Source organism: Callospermophilus lateralis, chromosome 1 (genome assembly GCF_048772815.1).
Source record: "Callospermophilus lateralis isolate mCalLat2 chromosome 1, mCalLat2.hap1, whole genome shotgun sequence".
In the NCBI taxonomy this organism is placed as follows: Eukaryota; Metazoa; Chordata; class Mammalia; order Rodentia; family Sciuridae; genus Callospermophilus; species Callospermophilus lateralis.
The window spans coordinates 105040031-105059601 of NC_135305.1; the positions used below are offsets into that span (position 1 = coordinate 105040031).

At 41.9% G+C, this 19571-nt stretch overlaps 1 protein-coding gene across 1 annotated transcript in view; it reads right to left on the bottom strand.

The window, feature by feature from the left end:
* The window catches only part of Grb10 (growth factor receptor bound protein 10), a 154615-nt gene that overhangs the window by 15877 nt on the left and 119167 nt on the right, over nucleotides 1–19571 (bottom strand). Inside the window, exons 7-11 of the mRNA XM_076836954.2 lie at nucleotides 14148–14263; nucleotides 13035–13103; nucleotides 11434–11571; nucleotides 9990–10100; nucleotides 7391–7489 (exon numbers count right to left, since the gene is read on the bottom strand). Of these exons, the coding sequence (XP_076693069.1) occupies nucleotides 7391–7489; nucleotides 9990–10100; nucleotides 11434–11571; nucleotides 13035–13103; nucleotides 14148–14263 (533 nt within the window). The remainder of the gene's footprint in view (nucleotides 1–7390; nucleotides 7490–9989; nucleotides 10101–11433; nucleotides 11572–13034; nucleotides 13104–14147; nucleotides 14264–19571) is intronic.

The following is a 19571-nucleotide window of genomic DNA, read 5'->3' on the forward strand; positions in this document are numbered from 1 at the left end:
GAGTACCAATGTCATGCCCCAAGTGAAAAATTCCACACCTAGCTTCATGTGATGATGAGTTATAGTTAAAACACAGGTGTACTAAAATTATTGTATAAAATCACCTTTAGGCTATGTATACAAGAGTATGTGAAACATGTAAGAGTTCTGTATTCAGACTTGGATCTTATCTTCAAGATATCCCATTATGCATATGCAAATACTACAAAATCTGAAACCAAGTTCAAAAGCCAAAATGCTTTTGTTCTCATATTTCAGATGAGAGGTAATAAATATGAATTCTGGGCTTATATATAATAACTTTCCCTTCCTTTTCTTTTGGTTTTAATTTGATTGCCCTTATAGAATGTCTTGAATGAGATACTTAGATCATTGGTTTTAAGCCTTATTTTATGAATTTATTTATTTATTTATTTAAGGCAAAAAATTTGCCTCTAAAGTTTTATAGTTGTGATTTAGTTATATTTATGATTATTCAGTTGACACACTCTAATTTTCTTCCATATTTCATCTTTGATCCATAAATTGTTTAATATTATCTCTAAGTTGGCATAAAATGATACTTTATTTGATTATATCTACATTTGTTTTCAATTACTAAGAAATTTGAATGTTTTTCATTTATTATCTGCATCCTAAGACTATTAACTTATGTTGTTTCAATTTAGAAATATGAAGGCCTAGATGGTAGTAATTTATTTATATGTAATCTTAATATTGTTTATATATTAACTTACTGTATATCAGCTCTATCATAAAGTTACCTTCTTCTACTTTCTTCTTTTTATTTAAGTTGACTGGATTTTAAATATATGTGTATGATCCAATTAATGTTTTTTTCTTTATACTTTCTTCAACTGTTTCAGAGACAGTATGACTCCAGGAATGTTTCTCCTTCTTTTGCAATACAGATTTCTTATTTCTTATTCTCATTTAATTGAATGTTTAGATTCAATAAAGAAGAAAGGCAACAGTGGCTATTTTGCATGTGTCTGTAAAGCAATTATAGAAATGTTTCTGCAATAAGGATAGTGGTAACACTTGGCTAAACACAGTCAATATCTTGCCATGGTAAAAAACATTCTCCCCATACAGTATGTTAGCAAAATAAGTAATGTTAAAAATATAAATGACATAAACAAATTCCTAAGAGTTTAAAATTACAAATGGGATTGAGTTTTGGGATCTAATGAAAGGAGTCTATTTTACTTTGTTTCTATTGTATACCAATAGTTTCCCTTTAATTCCTACTTCTAATTCTTTTCATAAACACTGAAGAATCACAGGATGCTACACTTACCTAAAATGAAAAAATTCCATTACCTTAAAATTAATTATACATGTGACCTCTCTGTTCTTAACTAAGGCCATACATAAGTTTTTTTCTTTTGAAAAGATAAAACAAAGTCATGGTCAAAGAATAATTCATGAAATGACAGTAAACTCCAGGAATATAAGATGAATTTAAGATGCACTAACATGAGGGGGATTTATCTGTGCAGGAGACATATACTCATTAAGATGGATAAGAATAGACAGGAAATCCATTATGTCCAAGTGGGCTTGGGTTTCCTGGGTTCCTGCAGTTCCATGGATCCATGTGCCTAGCTCAGACCAATGACCATGCATAAAGTGACATATCATTTACAGTCAAGTAGTTAACTGGGGATGCAAAACCTTCCTGGACTTTTGTCGCTTCCTTTTGCCATATTGGATGTGGGCAATGTTCAAGATGGCAGCTGCTCTCTACTTGCCAGATTCAAGCAGGGCAGCAGCAGGAGCTATAACCCAATGACACTGAGGAATGTTTGCTAATTAGGAATAATCTGAAATATCATATCATTTGATCAACCTTTTTTATCTATCCTGCATTTTGGTGAATTTTAAGAGATTTTGCCTTGAAATGGGGACAAATCCTGCTACAAAAAACTTTGAGACCCATTAGATTTGAAAGATCCTCTTACAGAGAAGAAGATCTTCTTCTAAACCAAGGATTCTCACACTTTCAGATTTAAAAAAGAAATAAAAATTTGGGGAAGGGGAAAAAAAAACATTGTTGCCTTAAGTTCAGCAATTAAATTTATCAAGTAAGACAATTAACACACACACATGAAAATTAACCCAAACCCATTACTTGATATCAAAATTTTATAAAATAAAGGACATCAACTAAGTGAGGTATACATAATCTCAGACTCAAGGAGTTAAGTTCTTTACCATGAGCACAGTTAGGCTCACTTACAGCTTTTTACATTGGATCTTGTCTATTTTGCTACATCATGGAGTACAGAGATGAGGGTCTCACTGTTAGAGGACTGGCTTTTGGGAACCACAGGTCAAAATCCTGGCATCCAAATAGTCTGTGACCTTGGTGAGGGTGTGCAGCAGGTAGGTATCATCGAAAGGAGAGGGGCTGAGGACACCCTGAGCTATGCAAGTCTTACTATAACTCTGAAGATGCTCCCATCTCGGGGATCCTCAACCATCACAGGACCCCCAACTTCATCAAAATTCATCTGTACTGAGACCCGAGTCCTCCCTCTCTGGATTAAGCAAAATCAAGTATGTCAAACTCGTGGCCTTGGACTTGGCAGAGAGTAAGCACTCAACAAAGTTACTCAGTATGTGTAAGCACTCAACAAAGTTACTCAGAACTTTTGTTCTGCACAACTTTGTCGCTATGCTGAGATGACTCTGTTCTCTGCATTTAGCACGCTGCTTCCCATGGTTGCCATGAATTTTCTCTTTGTTCCAGACACACATTGCTGTATTTTAACAGCATTAGTGCAAGAGAATGTGCCCGGTTTCTCAGCAGTCTGCCTTTCTGCTGAACATCTAATTTAATTGCCTTTCTAGTGTCAGCTCATTTAAAACCAAAGCAACCACAATTATAGATTCTTGGATTGATGAAGCGAGACCTCCCTTTAGGGGATGAATTTCTATAGCAGTTTAAGAAACTTTAGAAGACAAAGGGAGGAGGTAACAGATAACTGTTATTAAGTTTTAACACTCCCTGCACAGACCCTACTATATCCAAGAAATTACTTAACAACGTACTATGAAGAAATGAGGAATCTGGTTATTCTCTGCTGCTCTGTGTTCCAATAGCATCTTCCTGCAAAGCTGAGTGGAGCCCTGTTAGGCTTTTCCTAGGTATACACAAGATATAGGACTTGTTTGTTTAAAGAAAAGTGTCTCTGTGCAAGCACCTACAGATGTATGAAGGTCTTAGGGTTAATTTACATTAGTAAGGTTTTCCTTCCATAAAGGATTTCTAAATAATAAAACTGCTATTTCAATATTCCTGGCATTGATTATTATCCACTAAACAGAAAGGATACCTGGATATGATTAGGCAGAGTAGGAAGGTAATTCTTTATGATTCAAGACTCCAGGGTCTCCATTTTGACAGTTGTTCCCCAAGAAATAATCCCCCTCGTGTCATCTACTTCTCCAGGTAAAGACATAAAACATCTGATGCACTTTTAGGGGACAAGTGTGTTTGAGGGGCTGAAGCCGACAAGGACCTCTCATCACTTACTACAGAGAAGACCTGCCTATCCACCATAAGAAAGACTCAACCCAATGTTACTTTAGGTCTATGCTGGTGTCACACTGTGGAGGCCCAAAAGGGGTTCTTACAGAGTCTCCAGTCTAAGCTCCCTGTCTGGTGACCTGCTGCACCCGTCTCAGGTGGATTCTGGCTCTGTCCGTGATATCCAGCATCCAAGAGGGAGATACCACAGCAAAGGAGGAAGAGTCAGAGGTGCATGGGTAGGCTGGTTCCCGCTTTGACTCCATTATCATTTTCTGAGCTCTGCTGTGTTCTGCGCTCTAAGAAGTCCTTGCCCTCAGAATTTTGGAGGTGAGCCAGTCAAAATGCTAACCTGATCCCTGACTGAACACAGGACTAGCCCAGGAGGGACGGTTTGTGGATCCTGCCTGGTCCTGCTCTCTGTAGCTCGCTGTGCAGCCATGACCCACACCAATGAGAAGACTCATGACCATGGACTAGGTCAACACACCCGTCTCAGAAGCCACCCTATGCAAATATCAGGTACAAGATGCAGAAGGCATTTTAGCAGGTTTCTTCCCTGGCTTCATATAGCAAAAATTCCTGGAGCATAAAATACCTTGTTCTACGGGCAACATGGAGAAGGAGCCATCTCCCTTAGAATCTCAACTCTTACTTATGCCTTTTTCTTCTTTGATTAAGACCATTTGATAGGGGGCCAGGAGGGAGGAGACATTTCAGAATGTCCTAAGACAAGACATAGTTTTTGACATCTTGAAGCCTGCTCAAGATGATAGTAGACCTTGGAGTGTAACTAGTTACGACAGTGACTCTCACAGCACTGGAAATTGGCCCTCATGGCTGCCACTACCATGTTTATGCAAAGTATAAGTTCCCAGCCTCCTTAAAAATGGTAGTTTTTTATCCTGAATGCCTCTGGAATCTGGGTCTCTGGATTAAACTAATACCCCTGAAATGGCTGGGACACCAGGACTACATGTAGAATTAGATCTGCAGCTTCCCAGGGTCTCTTAAAGAAGAAAAGGAAGAAATCATGGTTAGGAAAGGGATTCAGGAGTCCGAGCACTGAACTCTCATCCTGGCTCTGCCCCATCCATCCAGTAGCTATACCTCGGGACTTCGAGTTGTCATCTGTACAATGGGATGATGATATGTACGTCATAAAGCTACTGTGAGCAGGAGATAAGGTAATGGATGTAAAGGGCTGAAGCGCGCTTGGCCCATGGTAAATGCTCAACAAATGTTAATGATGTTATATTAACATTAACACTACACAATACATCACTGTTAGTGCTGATGACAGAGACAACACTGCCACTTCCCTTCCTGTGACTAGCTATGGTTTGGCACCTGTTTGTTTTCACTCATGGTACAATGGTTAAGAACTTACTGATTTTCCTTTTTGCCTTTTTAAAAATAAACTAATCATTGGTGGAGTAAAACAAACAAACATATAAAAATGTCAAAGTTCCACTGTGGCCTCTGCGCCCCTCTGCCCAGCTGATTGTGATCTCTTCTCCCCCCACAGTCTCCTACGTAAGCATGCACGACAGCAAATACAAACACACACTTCAATTTTTACTCCCTCTCTTCTTCACATCAATGTAGTGCATTCTATACATACTGTTCTACACTTTTCATTTTGACTGTTAACAGTCTTTCCACAACAGAGCACAGAGACCAACCTTTCTTTTAACAGCTACCGAGTGTTCCTCTCAATGACTGACATCCTGTAACCTAAATTTAACCAGTTCCCCATTGATGTCAGACTTAAACCTGGCTTAGAAAGAATCGAACTATGATTTGTAATATCTTATAATAATACTGTCTCCTTTTCTATTGTGAATCAGTAAAATTTTGTTTTAATATTTGTGTATGTGTGTGTGTGTTAGTGGAAAAAAAAACAGACTAAAGTACTGGGAGGCAGACATAGGAAGCTATGAGGGTTTGGATCTGGAATGTTCCCTCAAAAGTTCATGTGGGCCACATTCAGAGATGCACTGATTAAATTATGAAAGATGTGGCATCATGAGTGGATTAATCCATTTGATGGGCTAATAACTTGAATGGACTACTGGGTAGTAACTGTAGACAGGCCGGGCATGCTAGAGGAAGTATGTCACTGGGGGCATTGTCTTGAGCACTCTACCTGTCCCTGGCCCCTTCTTCTTCTTCTTCTTCTTCTTCTCTCTCTCTCTCTCTCTCTCTCTCTCTCTCTCTCTCTGCTTCCCAGCTTGCATGAGCTGAGCAGCTCCTAGACTACACCCTTCTGCCATGATGTTGTGCCTCACCTCAGGCCTAGAGTAATGGAGTCAACTGACCATGGCCTAAGGCCTCTGAAACCATGAGCCCAAGATAAACTTTTCCTCCTCTAAGTTTTCCTTATCAGGTATTTTGGTCATAGTGATGAAAACCTGACTAACCCAGAGATCTCTCCTAGAGCTTATTTTCTGGGCCTCCTCTAGGAGTGTTTGAAGCTAAGCTTACTTCCACTCATCCATCTCCTCAGTTTGTTTTACTCAGAGCCTCTGGACCAAAGGAAAAGCCACTGTAGTTTAGTGAAGGATGGAAGTTGTTGTAAAGTAATCCCTGGACGACTGTATGCATCAGCCACAGCTGGCCAACTATCTCCTCCAGAAACTCCTGGATGCTGAGTTCACCTTGGTCAGCTGATGAGCAACTGGAGTGGCCTTTACAGACATGATTAATTACAGACACATGGGATGTACTATATATGTACTATACGTGTGTGTGTGTGTGTGTGTGTGTGTGTGTGTGAAAGAAACACTGAGGAAACAATGTGATATGTGCTTTTACTGTTCTGTTTGTAGCTTTACTGGGTGATTTTAGTAAAGAACTATAGGACATCACTTTGTCAATTACTATGATTGTCACCAAGGGCACTGTCTCATGTAAGGTGTTATTTAATAAATTCTTTTAGAACTGGTCAGGAGATATTAGCTATGGTGAACTACACAGTTTGGGGTCATGCTTCTTCTCATGGCCCTGGCTTTTTGGAAGTTGAGTCTGCTCAGCCATGAAAATAAGTGACCTGTCTCATCTATTGCTATGGTTTGGATATGGTTTGTCCTGAAAAGAGTTGTTGCAGGCTTATTCCCAGTGTGGTGCTTTCAGAGGTGGGGCCTAGTGAGAAGATCTTGGGAGTATGTCTTTAAAGAGGATGTATGGCACCCTAGGTTCCCCGTCTTCCTGTTTGGAGATGCAATCTCTTCTTGCCATGTGTGTTTCTGTCATTATGTTTCACAATGACAATAATACAACCAAAAGACCTCTCACGGGAGCTGAGCTGATGCAAGTACCATACCCTTGAACCTTCAGAAATAAGAGCTAAATAAATCTGTTATCTTTATAAGATAGCCTACCTCAGGTATTTTGTATTAGTAACAAAAAGAATGGAATAATATATCTATTATTACCTATAACCTAGTATTTCTCAGTTAAGGGCAATTCCTCACTCTTGGGCCCTCAGGAGTCATGTGGAAATGTCCAGAAGTATTTTGGTGGTCTCAACTGGTTGTGGGGCAAAAAATAGGAATGCTGCTAGATGTCCTATAATGCACAGAATTTCCCTGGCAAAGAATTATTCCCTGCAAAGTGTCATCAGTGTTGAGGTCAGAAAATTTGGGCTCTAATCTTCTAAATATTAAGTCCTCTGTTAGAAGCCTCTGAGATCTTATTTAGAAGGATGCATAACTACATCTGAAAATAATAACATACTGTGATAGAATACTGGAAAAGTTACAGGCATTTTCATGCCAGAATAGACCCCAAGTCGGACTGCTCATTTTCCACAAGGAGATGTAAGTGCACCACACACCGCAAGTCATCAAGTACCTTGAGGAGTCTGAACGCTGTCATCCAACAGATTCTGGTTTGCTCATCCTCAGCACAGAGCAGTCTCAGCTCTTTAGCTTCATTTTTCACTTTGTTTGGCTAGAGGAGGAAAAAGGAAATCCAATCAGTGCAATGTGGTGAGTGTGGAGCACACTTTATGGCAAGGCAGAGCTGCACAGCACTCAAACCCAAGGCAATCAGCTGTGGTCATCCATGCAGAGAGCACAGCACATGCACACTCTCCTCCAGGCAGATATAATCCTCTTTCACACAACACAGACTAGACCAGGGCTGGTTGTAGTTACTTATTCCTTAGCTGAAGCATATACCCTTCCCTAGCTGGGAACTGCAGAGCAGTCAGACAGCCAAACAAATCACCACGAGGGAATGAGCATGTGAAGAACGATGGGTCAAACAGGAAGATATGTCCACCTCTGTTGAGGGGGTACTGGAATCTATGGGAGGACAACCTCTTTCCTGAGTTACAGAAGGAAAGATCTTCAAAGTCACTCTCCCAGGGAGACTGAGAAGGTGGCTGGGTGTATTAGCTGGGAAGCAGGGAGGCCCCCAAGGGGCTCAGAGGTTATAGAGAGCCAAAATGGTCCCAATGTAGACCCCCCAGTGGAAGTCCAGAGAGGAAGGGCAATGCAGGAAGGGCACTGAAATGGAAAAAAAAAACAACCCAAGGCAGGTAGGGGCATGTCACATATCCTGTGGACCCAGAAGAATGACATGTTTGCCTGGCAGAGGCAGGGCTATGAGCTGAGGGAAAAGCTTGTCACAGGGTAAACTAATCTGGGCTTCCACGTGAATCCCCTGCTGCAACTCAAAGAACAGTGCTCGGGGTGGACACTGATTTGGCCTTTCACTTCAGGAATCTGGAGGATCCAGGGGTGAGAATGACTGCCCAGCACTCAGGGCACCCTGTAAGTACAGAAATAGGAGCAGAGAAAAGTATGTAGCTGGTGTGGGTCAGCAAGAAGGGTGAGGCGCCTCTCCTGTGGTCACCATGGGCTTTTATCGGGTTTGAAGTACATTCATGCTATAGTGGTCTCCCTGAATCTCTGGGATACATTCCAAGACCCCTAGTGGGGACCTGAATCCATGATAGCTTCAGTTCTGTAACTGAGCACTTACCAACCCACAGTGGCTTTAACTCTGGCAGTATGTGTGGGAGGGCAAAAGTAGCAGATTTCTTTCCCCCTCTTTACATTTTTAATGGGTATTAGATTTGTTCTGATTATAGTTCTCGGGAACCTTAGCATATAATTCTTTCCTTTCCTTAATAAGTCCAGAACTTTCATATTTTTCCTTAAAAGGAACATCTGATGGCCTCCCTTCAGCATATCTGGATTACTGGCAACACTCTTGAACTTTGGAGCCACTATTTAAAGTGAAATAAGGGTTATTTGAAAATAAGCACTGTAAGTACTGCAGTAGTAGATCTGATAACAGAGAGAGTGCTAAGTGACTAATGGGCAGGTAGTATATACAGTGTGCATATGGTGGATGAAGGGCCAGTATCCTGTGCAAGACAGAGCCTGAAAAGTGTGAGACACCAACATACTACTCAGAATGTTGTGTCATTTAAAACTTACAAATTATTTCTGGAGTTTTCTATTCAATATACTTAGACCCTGGTTGACCATAGGTAACCAGAATCAATAGAAACAGTATCAGGAATAAGGGGAGCACTGCTGTACCTGCTAATGGTATATCAGGAAGGCACTGCTGTTGTGATACAGGCGAGGAAGGGATCCCAATGTTCTCTTTTCCCATCAGAATGAAGCTTGAGCCCTGGCTCAGAACTTAGCCCACTGGGGTGGGTGCCAAGCACAACCCCTCACTAGCTACCTAACATGGGCAATGAAACTGGATGGTTTCCTACTCTATTAGTATCCATGGATTAAATAATAGGTATGAAACCATTAGTAGAACATTTCACACATAGTAAATATTCAGTAAAGATCACGTACCATTACAATTGTCAATCTTGCCATTACCTCACTGGGGGCAGAACACGGTCCTGCAGGCATGTGTGTGGGTATATGGGTGTACATGTGCATCTTTGTATGAGTGTATGTGTATTTGTGTGCATACATGTATAAGCATATTCACTGGAGTACACATGTATTGTTGGCCACATGCACACAAGTGTGTATGTATATGTGCACATCCATGTATACACATGTGCATGTACATTTCTATGCATATGTCTGCCCACGCTCGTTCATATACACAGAGGGTGGGCAGTGCTGTAGTCATTCCTATCTGATTATCCTCATGACCAAAGATGCTAGCTTACTCAGTACCTGGAGGTTACAGGTGACAGGCCAGGGGTCTCCTGCCCAATTGACTATCCTTCTCCCACTACTAATACTTGGCTCAGACATAGCTCAGTCACACCTGATCCTAAGTCATTGAGCCCACAACACTTTCTCTTGCGCTCTGAGCTACTTGAGAATCAACATGTCATAAGCAAACATGAAACTGTATTTCTATTAAGAACAAAAGAAGCAACGAGCACATGGGGAGCAAGAGAGGAATTAGTCATTAAAATTCCCAGTCCTAGCCTTTGGACAGCCTCATGGTGGAGTACCTTAATGCAGAGCCCATGGTCTGTGGGAGCGCTGTACTGCTTCTTCCCAGCGATCAGGAAGAAGATGTTGCTTTCCTCCAGGTCAGCCAGCAGTTGCAGGTGTCTGGGCTCCTGCAAAAACAGAGGTCGGGTCTCAAGCACAGCAAAGAGCAATTGTTCTCACATCTCTGTAAGCAGAAGACAGCCTGTGCATGCTCACACAAACTCCTCTCCTGGCATTTTAGAGACTCTGACCATGGGGTGAATTAAATGTTAAATGAGAAACAAACTTGCACAGCCCTCACTCAAAAAAAACCTCACCTTTCAAAAACTCAGACACAAGACTATTGGAATGTTTCAATGCTTCTGCCAAATCACAGCCTCATGATTCAAGTAAAACCCAGGAGAAAGCCTGCAGCCCCAAGGTCAAAGTTAAGAGAACATTCTATGTTCAGGGCCATACCACCGATGACATACTGTGTACTCGAGTCCCCACGGTGCCTTCAGTTTTCACACTGACAGCCTGGCCCGCCCTTCTGAACTCTCCAGCCAAGTCCTATTTCCTGCTCTATGCTACAAACTGTTCCTGGCTTCAACACGTACGAGGATGATGAGTAAGCCATAAATCAGAACTGGGACGTCAAGGAGTTGCTCTGCCCTGCCCTGCAGGCGATCAAAGCCACTCAATGAAGATACCCTTTTGCCCCAGATAGAACATCATCTAGCAGCTACTGAATTCCCAGAGCCATAGCTGCTCAGCACCTTCATCTGGGGTACCCCCAGCTCCCCCACTCTCTCCGGGAAAGAGCAGAAGAGACTGTAGCTCTTCAAAGGCAAATGTTCAGCCAAGTTTGGCTGGACACAGCTCCTAATGCAGAGTGTTTGTAAGACATTCCCAAGAAAAGAGTAGGAACAAATGTGCAAAACATCCACAGGAGACCTCCAGGAGGAGCCCATAGGAAGTCTATAACGTCACCTGCTTCGTTTTGAGGTCTGCAGCTGTTTCCCATCTCTCACCCCCTCTCCCCAAAGTGCACACACATAGAAAGTGCAACTGACTACAGAAAATGTCCATAGCAACATGTGTTAGAAGGGCATTAAGGTGGCAATAATCTTGCAAACATCCTATGGCTAGTTTGCATACCAGCTTCTAAAATTACTAAACAAGTCAATATTTGTAGTGACTTAAGTAGTCAGAAGGGTCTTCTTGCGACCCATAATCGGGAGCTCGGATTGAGCAGCCCAGGAGTGCAGGAGTGATGCAGCAGGCCATCCCAGATCTATATTATCACCCAGCTTCTGAGGCAGCCCAACAGAACTGTCATTCTTATACAATTAGCTTATTATCAAAGCATGGAAGAGGTTAAAATCCATTTTAAAATGAAACCCAAGTTCATTCTTAATCACATCATCCTGGGGTAACTGGGCAGAATTGGTACTTGTGGTGGGGGGTTTTCAAACTCACCTTTGAAGTTCCCTTTGTAGAGCAATAAAGGCCTGATCTGCGCAAACACACGTATAGCTTTTTCCAAGATTTTCTTCCCAGCTCTTTCACATGCAAAAACCCTTGAATTTCAGGACAGCTGCTGGCATTGAGAAAATTCTGAGGAAAAGCAAATTTTAAAAAATCAGATAATGCTAATGTAAAATAATTAAAATGGAAATGTTATTGTTGCAGTTGACATTTTCTGAATTATTAAAATGTGTTTTTTTTGGTCAAACTGAGGTCTTGCTCCTTTCAAAACTCTAAAATCCCATCTAAATTGGCATTGTGTAGAATATAATGAGCACTGAAACACAGGCAAGCAAATTAATCTAACACTGGTTAAAAGCATAAAGTTATAATTTCCTTATAAGGCAAAAGACTTAAGGATTCTGCTCTTTGTTCGAGATTTCTAAATAGTATCTAATCTGATTATCAGAACTAGGAGAAGAACAAGTACCAGCAGCAACTGATTAGAAACACTGAGAATTGAGAATAAGAACCAAGCTGCCATTTTTACCTCTGCGTTCTTTCAAAAAGGAGTTACATAAAAGGTATCTGTCCATGAAGTACCTGGGACGCCGTGGTGACAGCTCACTGTCCCAGTTAACAGCTTTTATATAGGCAGCTTTATGCATAAAATCTTAGAACACACTCACACACACACACTCTCTTTCATGGGGAAGAAAAAAAACGGGGCGTGGCCTTGGTGAGTCCTCAGCCCTGGACGAGAAGCAGACAACGTCCCTCCCCACAGGTCTGGATACTGTTGGTTTGTTCTCTCGTTTGACACGTTGCACACAGACACACGTCTGGGGGGCAGCAGTTACATTCCCTTTCACATTCCCGACTCCCCAAGAGGAATGTGAGTCGGCACTCAGCCCAGAGGCCCTGCTGGCCCCATCCCCTGGAATGGAGTGGGGACAGACCAGGTTTTTTTTTTTTTTTTTTTTTTTTTGGAATACACGTTAGAAAGCAGAAGAAGAATTCAAACAAGTTTCCTTAATTTTAATGTATAGTAAGTTACTTCTAAGGACTTTGTGGGACTAGGGTGTGGCTCAGTGGTAGAGCGCTGCTTGCCTAGCATTCACAAGGCTCTGGGTTCCATATCCCCAGAATCAAACACACATACACAAAAAAAATTTTTTTTTAATAAAAGTAAAAAGGACTTGGTGGTTTTCTTATCATTCTTCACTCTGAAATAAGATTCAGTATTTTTGTAGAAATTTCCAAGCAGCTGGGCAGTGGCCTGTCCTGGGAACCCATGCACAGTTAAGACCACAGCTTCTCCCTCTTATCCTCCTCCTGGCCCATGCTCCGCAATGGCAACATTCAGATTGCTTTTAAGTCACAGCAAGTTTATTCTGGGTGTAAATGCTTATTTCGCTTTGAAGGAGCCTGGCTACACACAGATTTCCCAAGCACACATTTATTTCTGGTTACTCTAAACTCCACTAAGAGCCAAGGTTAATATGTGATTAAGGACCCAGCCTCTTCAAGTTTTTACAAGCTGCCATAACAGTTACAAGAGGACTTTTATCTGGAAACTGTATTTCAGCAGAAACTCTATTTTCGTCCAGTACCTGCAAAAGCTGGGTCTGACTGCCGTTGGGCTGCTGGCACCAAGTAACCATCTGTTCTGGGAAGAAGTTCTGAGGAAATGAGGAAAAACAAAATATATTAAAGGTTAGCTTCAAAGTTGGGGAAAGCACACTTACAGGTCTGTCCATGTTAAAAAGTTCCTATCGGTATGACTGTGCACATCTGTACTTTAAACAGCCCCTTTTATTCCCTTATCACACAGTGGAGACACCTCCTTCAAAAGGCTGCATTTAGTTTTCTCTCACGAAGGATCCAAGTTTGGAAAATATACCATATTAAGTACAGAATTCATGTCTCACGGCATGTCCCATGGCAAAGAGGTACACCAGGGTTATAACTCAGTGATGAGAAGCATGGCATGAAATACAGAATTCCTGACGTGTATAAGGTGGGCACAGTTGTGTGAGAAAGCCTTTTCTGCTATATTACCCAGAAAGAATTATCAGATTTCTTCCTATGCAATAAAAAAGGCAGATAAACTATCCATGCCAGAGTGGACCTAGATCTTTCCCCAAGTTGATGCTGCTCTGCCCCCTGACTCAAGTTAAGAGCAAGTGCTATGGATATTATGAGATTCTTGCTCCTGATATGTCCCAGGACAAGTGTCTCTCAAAAAAAAAAAAAAAAACAGAAGAGGAAAGATTAGTCAAGGAGACTACATCAATACACCAATCAATCACATTGATTGCTCTACTCATTCTTCTGTATATAATCACAAGATAATATTTGCTATTTTCAGAGAATCAAGAGTATTTCTTCTGCTCAGTTTTGATCAGTTTGTTCCAATTTCAATACTAAAATAACTAAACAAGCCCAGTCTCTCCTCCCCCTTTTGACTTCCAGACTAATGCCCTTTCCATTGTTACTATTTGAAGGCAACTGCTACCTTTAGCCAGTCACAGGAGTCTTTAGTTAAGTGCCAGAGATTGTTTTGGGCAAGGACTGCCTTCATGAAACAGCAATTCAGATTCTCACACCCATATGCTGACCCACGGATCACAATGATGTTATAATCTGATATTACTAAATACCCAAGTATAAACTTTTAAGATTTCAATAGTTTCAAACCCCAAATCTGAAGAGGTAAGACTCACCACTGGATTCTTAAAAAACTCATACTTCGCATAATTCTTCCTGAACAAGAATTTACTCTCACTTCCCATGGTACCTTCCACCTGGACCACCAGCTCATGGTCTTCCAGGAACCTTTCTGCAGGGTAAAAGTATCAAGTGTGAGATAAGAGAGGCAAAATCTTCAAGGCAGTTTTACAACAAATTACAAAATCTGGCTGACTTTCCTGTTCTTTAAATGTTGTGAACGAAGATGAGGTCAGGAACTAAACTAAATTTAAATCTCTCTTTAATGCACTATTCGATGCCTAAGAGGTCTTAAAATACATAGAATTCAGAATTCAGTTCAATATGGACTTTTATATACTTCTTTTACATTGGGCATCAATAAAATGTTAAGGAGAAAGTCAAATGATTTTGCCCTTACATTAAGACATTTCAATGCTTATAAAGAACAGAAACTGGGAAAATATTCAAAGACAAAGGAAAGTAGGGAAGTCACTGTGCAATGAGGTGTGGGGTAAATAAGAGGAGAGGCTACAGAGGTGGGAAGGCATGGGGAGCCTTTGGATTCCATAAAATCTGGTTGCCTGAAACTGCCCTGGGAATGTAATATGGGAGCAGGCACATGATGCTGCTCTCAGACAGGATGTACCAATGTACTCATCTTTCACGCTGAAGCCAGCACTAACCACATCATGGAATATTCTCATCAACTGGATTATATGTGAAGCAAAGACGAAAACACTACACAGAGTACTCATTGTGCACGTGCGCACGCGCACGCATGCACATACTTCAGAGCATCTGGAAAGGTTATTTTCCCCACTGCTTGTACACTTGATTAAATGTGAAGCATGAAGAACTTGGCCTACTACCAAAGAATACGTGCTTAGAGAAGCTTTGCCTTTCTGCTATCTGATGGAGGTTACATCCCCTCCCATGGATCTCAAAAACTGTAATCAGGCTGGGATGGTAGAACCAGGGGAAATAATTACATGAAATGATGCAATAAACAATAATGAGTAAATCTGGATTAGGGTCAGTGTGTGGACTTGCACCAACGTGGTACAGAGTGAGGTGCTATGCAATGGACAGAGGGCAGTTCTGTCCTTCATGTAGCCAGAACTGAGTCTCTAAAATAAACTTTCATCTTGTACGGAACAAACAAAGTTTAGGGAAAAAAGCATTTCCAAATGAAACTCATCTCAGAATTTGGAAGAATTTCTGCCTGTAGAGAACAACTGCTACCAAGGGTATTCCTCTAACAGGGTCACTGTTGGCACATAGGAGCAAATTTTGGGCGGATATGTCCTCGGCCTTGGTTTTGATGTTACAAGGAGCAGTCTTCCTAGCAGAAATGTATTTAAAGCCAGAATTTATGAAGGAAAGGGATTTTTTTGTCCCTGTTGTTGCCAAAAAGCTCACAGAACCTCTGAGGAAGGGCCAGACCTGGCACCACCAGCAGACCTGGGATACTTCCCACTTGTCCCTGTCTGGGAGGGAATTTTGCCAGCAACATGTAATCTAAAACACAGACCTTATGTTTTGCTAGGACAGAAAAGAAGAGAAAAATCATACAATTTGAGCATGTGACTAAAACTCTGATGCTTGTTTTTTTAAAAAATGCCAGACTCAAGGTTGTTCCTTTAAAATAGATGTTCTGGGGAGGAAACAAATCAATGACTTCCATTAGAATTTTTTTATTCATGGAAAAATTTCTTTCTGTTGTTACAGGAAACACACAAAAAACCAAAAACCAACAACCTAATAACCTACTGATGGTTGGTTTATAGAATAAAACATTTTTACCAGGTAAAATAAGGAGAAATTAAAAGGGGAAGAGGCAGCTACCTACGTGAGGTTGTCTATCTCTAAAGCAAAGGGTATCTTGTCTCCAAAGAAGCCTGAGGAATCAAGAGGGACCCTCAAGGGGGAAGCAGACCTAAGAAGGCCATGGTCAAAGAGCATATGCTCTGATCTTGACCCTAAGCCCCTTCCTCCCTCTGTACTGGAAACCCCCTGGGGCAACTGCACACAACTGTGAATGCACACAGAACTGCCCTTAGTATCAGACTCCAGGTGGACAGGGGAGGAACTGCTGTCCTGGAAAGGGAGACCAGGGACTCAGGTTCCACTGTGGCCTCAGATAACCAGTAGATTGCCAAGCTGGCCAGTATGTGGACCATGCTTCTCCCACTCAGGTCATTCTGGTAACCCCAGAGGGGCTTCATTCAGATCTCTAGGTATGGCTTCTAGTTCAAAAAGAGTGGATGAGATGGCAGGTAAGCCCCCTTTCTCAGGGATCCAGAACCGTGTAGCCTTAACCTGCCACCAAATGCCACTGGGCACAGTGTCCACAGAAGTCAGTGAGTGGACATCATCAGTTCAAAGTTCTCCCATCCAGTTTTTAACATTCACAGGGCTGTCCATAAACCCCCTATTGTTCTAGTGGCTCTAAGTACAACCAGAATGCTACTTTTCAGGGCTGGATTCCAAAATCACTGTTTGTACACAAGAAAAGGCAAAAATTCCTTTAAGTACATTTGTATTTTTCAAATATCTAAAAATTATGTCCAGCATCTAAACTACAATCCTATTCCATGAGAAAAAGACTTAAGTTTCAGACAACTCCACAAAGAAAATTTTGTTTCTCTGCCTTAAACCAAGCAGCTTTCACGTGACTCTTCGCCATACCCCTCTAGTTGGTGGTGGAGGGACACCACAGAACTGGTGCACAGAAAAGAGGCTGGAGTCCATTGTCTCCTCCTGACACCAGCTGCTGCCCCTGGGCTTGCCTGAGCCAACCTCCAGCCCTATTCAGCACATCCTTCCTCGGCACAGCCCACGCAAGGAAGAGAAGAGAGTTGTCAATTAGTTCAGGGCTTTGCGGGCTAAGAAACTGGGAACAAAGAAAGCTTGTCTATGAAAAATCACCCTGATGCTGGGACAAGCCCTGTAAGTGGCCTCTCTATCTATACATATTTTAGTGAGGAAAGAACATCATTTTGTACTTCTCTAATGTAACAGGGAGCCCCAGACAGAAAAATCAGTCTGTGAACGGTTCTGCCTGAGAACTGAGGATGAAAATGGGCCAGTTTTCTCCTTCGACAACTTTCTGCATAAGTCAGTTGTCAGCATCCAAAGCAAAGCAGCTGCAGGACCCCAAAGAGTTACTCTCACAGCATTTCTCACCCAACTGGTAACAAACACATAGCTGGAAACAGCTCCAGAAAGAACGGTGGCTTTTCCTGAGACGTTTCCGCCAATTTGCAAAGGATAACAGAAATCCTCAAAAGCCTGAAATCCACAGAATCTGGCCGGAACCCTCTTCTCTTTCCTGGGTTGTGAAGGGCCCCCTCTCCTAGAACATCTGTCCTTTCCTCTGTGCCTGATGCCCACATTTTTCAGAATTTGAATGTGAGAGCCTAGCCCCACCACCCCCAGACTCCACAGGATAGAGTTTATCTGCAATCCCACTTTCAAGTTCAGGATTATACCAAAATGCCATTTGGTATACTTAAATTTGTATTTTTTCAAAAGTCCTTTAAAAAATTCATTTACTTGCTATGTGTGCAGGTTGACTGTTTAACATCACTATGTTCTCTACATGGGAAGCTGTGTTGGCCGAAGTGGAGCTTCCAGAAACTCATGTGCTGGGGGAAGAGGGATAGGGATGCCTTCCAAAGGACCTGGCCCATACCAGCACCCTGAGCTACCTTATTATTGGCTGCTGAGTGGCGTTGATCAGAGTGCCACTGCTGAGATCAACTCTCAGATACTGAGACTAAGCCATCTCCAATAAGCTGGTCTTGTGGGAAGTGCTAATTATCAAGAGAGTATTTAAAAAGACAGACTGGAGCAGGACTCCTGGCAACTGCAAAACATACAACATGTTCACCTAAGATCACCAATCACTAAGGGACTTTGTTCACTACCAAGGGCTTTGCACCAAGTTTCCAAGGCACCTTGAGTGGTGAATGCTCTCAGGTGCTGACAGGAGGAGCCGTGGAAGGGCGACAGGCTCCTGGCTCACAGGTCTCTGCCCATTTGACCACAATGCAATGCAGAGAGGGCAGGGCCAAGTCCCATCAGCCAGAGACATAGCTCTACAGAGCAAGGGAGGCGGTCACTGTTCAGCTTCTCCATCGGTACAGTGGAGCAGCCCAGAGGGGAGCCCTGGAGGCTCTTCTCTAGAGAGAAGGAAGCCACCTTGGAAGGACTATCTTGGGAATTGCCCTTACTTTCTCCAGAGCTATCATTCCTTTCTGTGCGTGAAAAAGGTTTAATATTGTTCAGAATCTAACATTGTATCTGGTGAAGTCAGTACAGTAATTGTGCTTTGAGATCCTCAATTTCTGAGCTCATATACAGACAAAAAAAATGATGTCAGATTGAGGCATCTTAAGCCATTCATAATCAGTGGATGGGCTAACATTCTGCCTTAGAATCTGCCCAATGGATATGCAGGTACTGCTTCCTTTTTGCCCAAACTGTCATCCCCATGAATGTCCATGTCCCTATGAGAAAACCCAACATGTAACTACTTAAGGGAGTTACTCCCTACATAGAGATAGCAGCATCTGGGGATGTGGGACAGGATGCCCTACCTGGAGCATCGGTCAGACCTGAGCATGCCAGAAAGACCCAGAAACATGCACTAAAGCACCAGTCACCACCAAGAGTTCCTCACAAGGCTGTGGTCTTCATAATCATCCCAGGGTGAGTGCTGAGACACCTATAGGGCTCTCTGGAAGAGACCCCACAGCCCAGTACTTGCACCTTCCTGCCAGTGAAGTCCTGACAGTCAAATGCTGCTGAATCATGGAAGAAATAAGATTTCCCCCTAATGAGCAACCGTTGTTGCTATAAATTAACCAACATGCTTAGATGACACACTTTAAAAAAAAAAAGCATAAGCAGAGAAGTTAGAAAGATGGGAATACAGAAGCAGAACCTGTCCTGGGGGAGCTGATCTTTCCAGATAGTATAATTTGGTGACTCTTAAAAACTCTCACAATCCTCTGCAAAACCCAGCCTATATGAAGACATGATCACTTGTCCCTAATGAGAAAGGAATTGATGTTAAGCAAGGCAATTAAGGAAGGATAGTCAAGGGAACTTCAAGTATCTCCAAATTCTGTTTGTGTGAGGCCATTACTTTTGTTTGTTTGTTAAGTAGGATCTAAATTTTTGACCAAAGTGCCCTGTTCTTTTTTCAATCATTTTTCTTGCTTTCTTACTCCTCCCCACCTTTGCCTTTAATTTTAAAATAAACCATCATCCCTTTAAAACATGTATTAAGTCCATCTCTGAATAAGACAAAGAACAAAGAATGAGACATAGAAATATCATATTCCTAAGAATATTGTGTATGCATGGGTATTGATTTCTTTACCTCCTCAGTGTAAGTTGTGACACATTCATTTATTTCCAAAATTTTAATG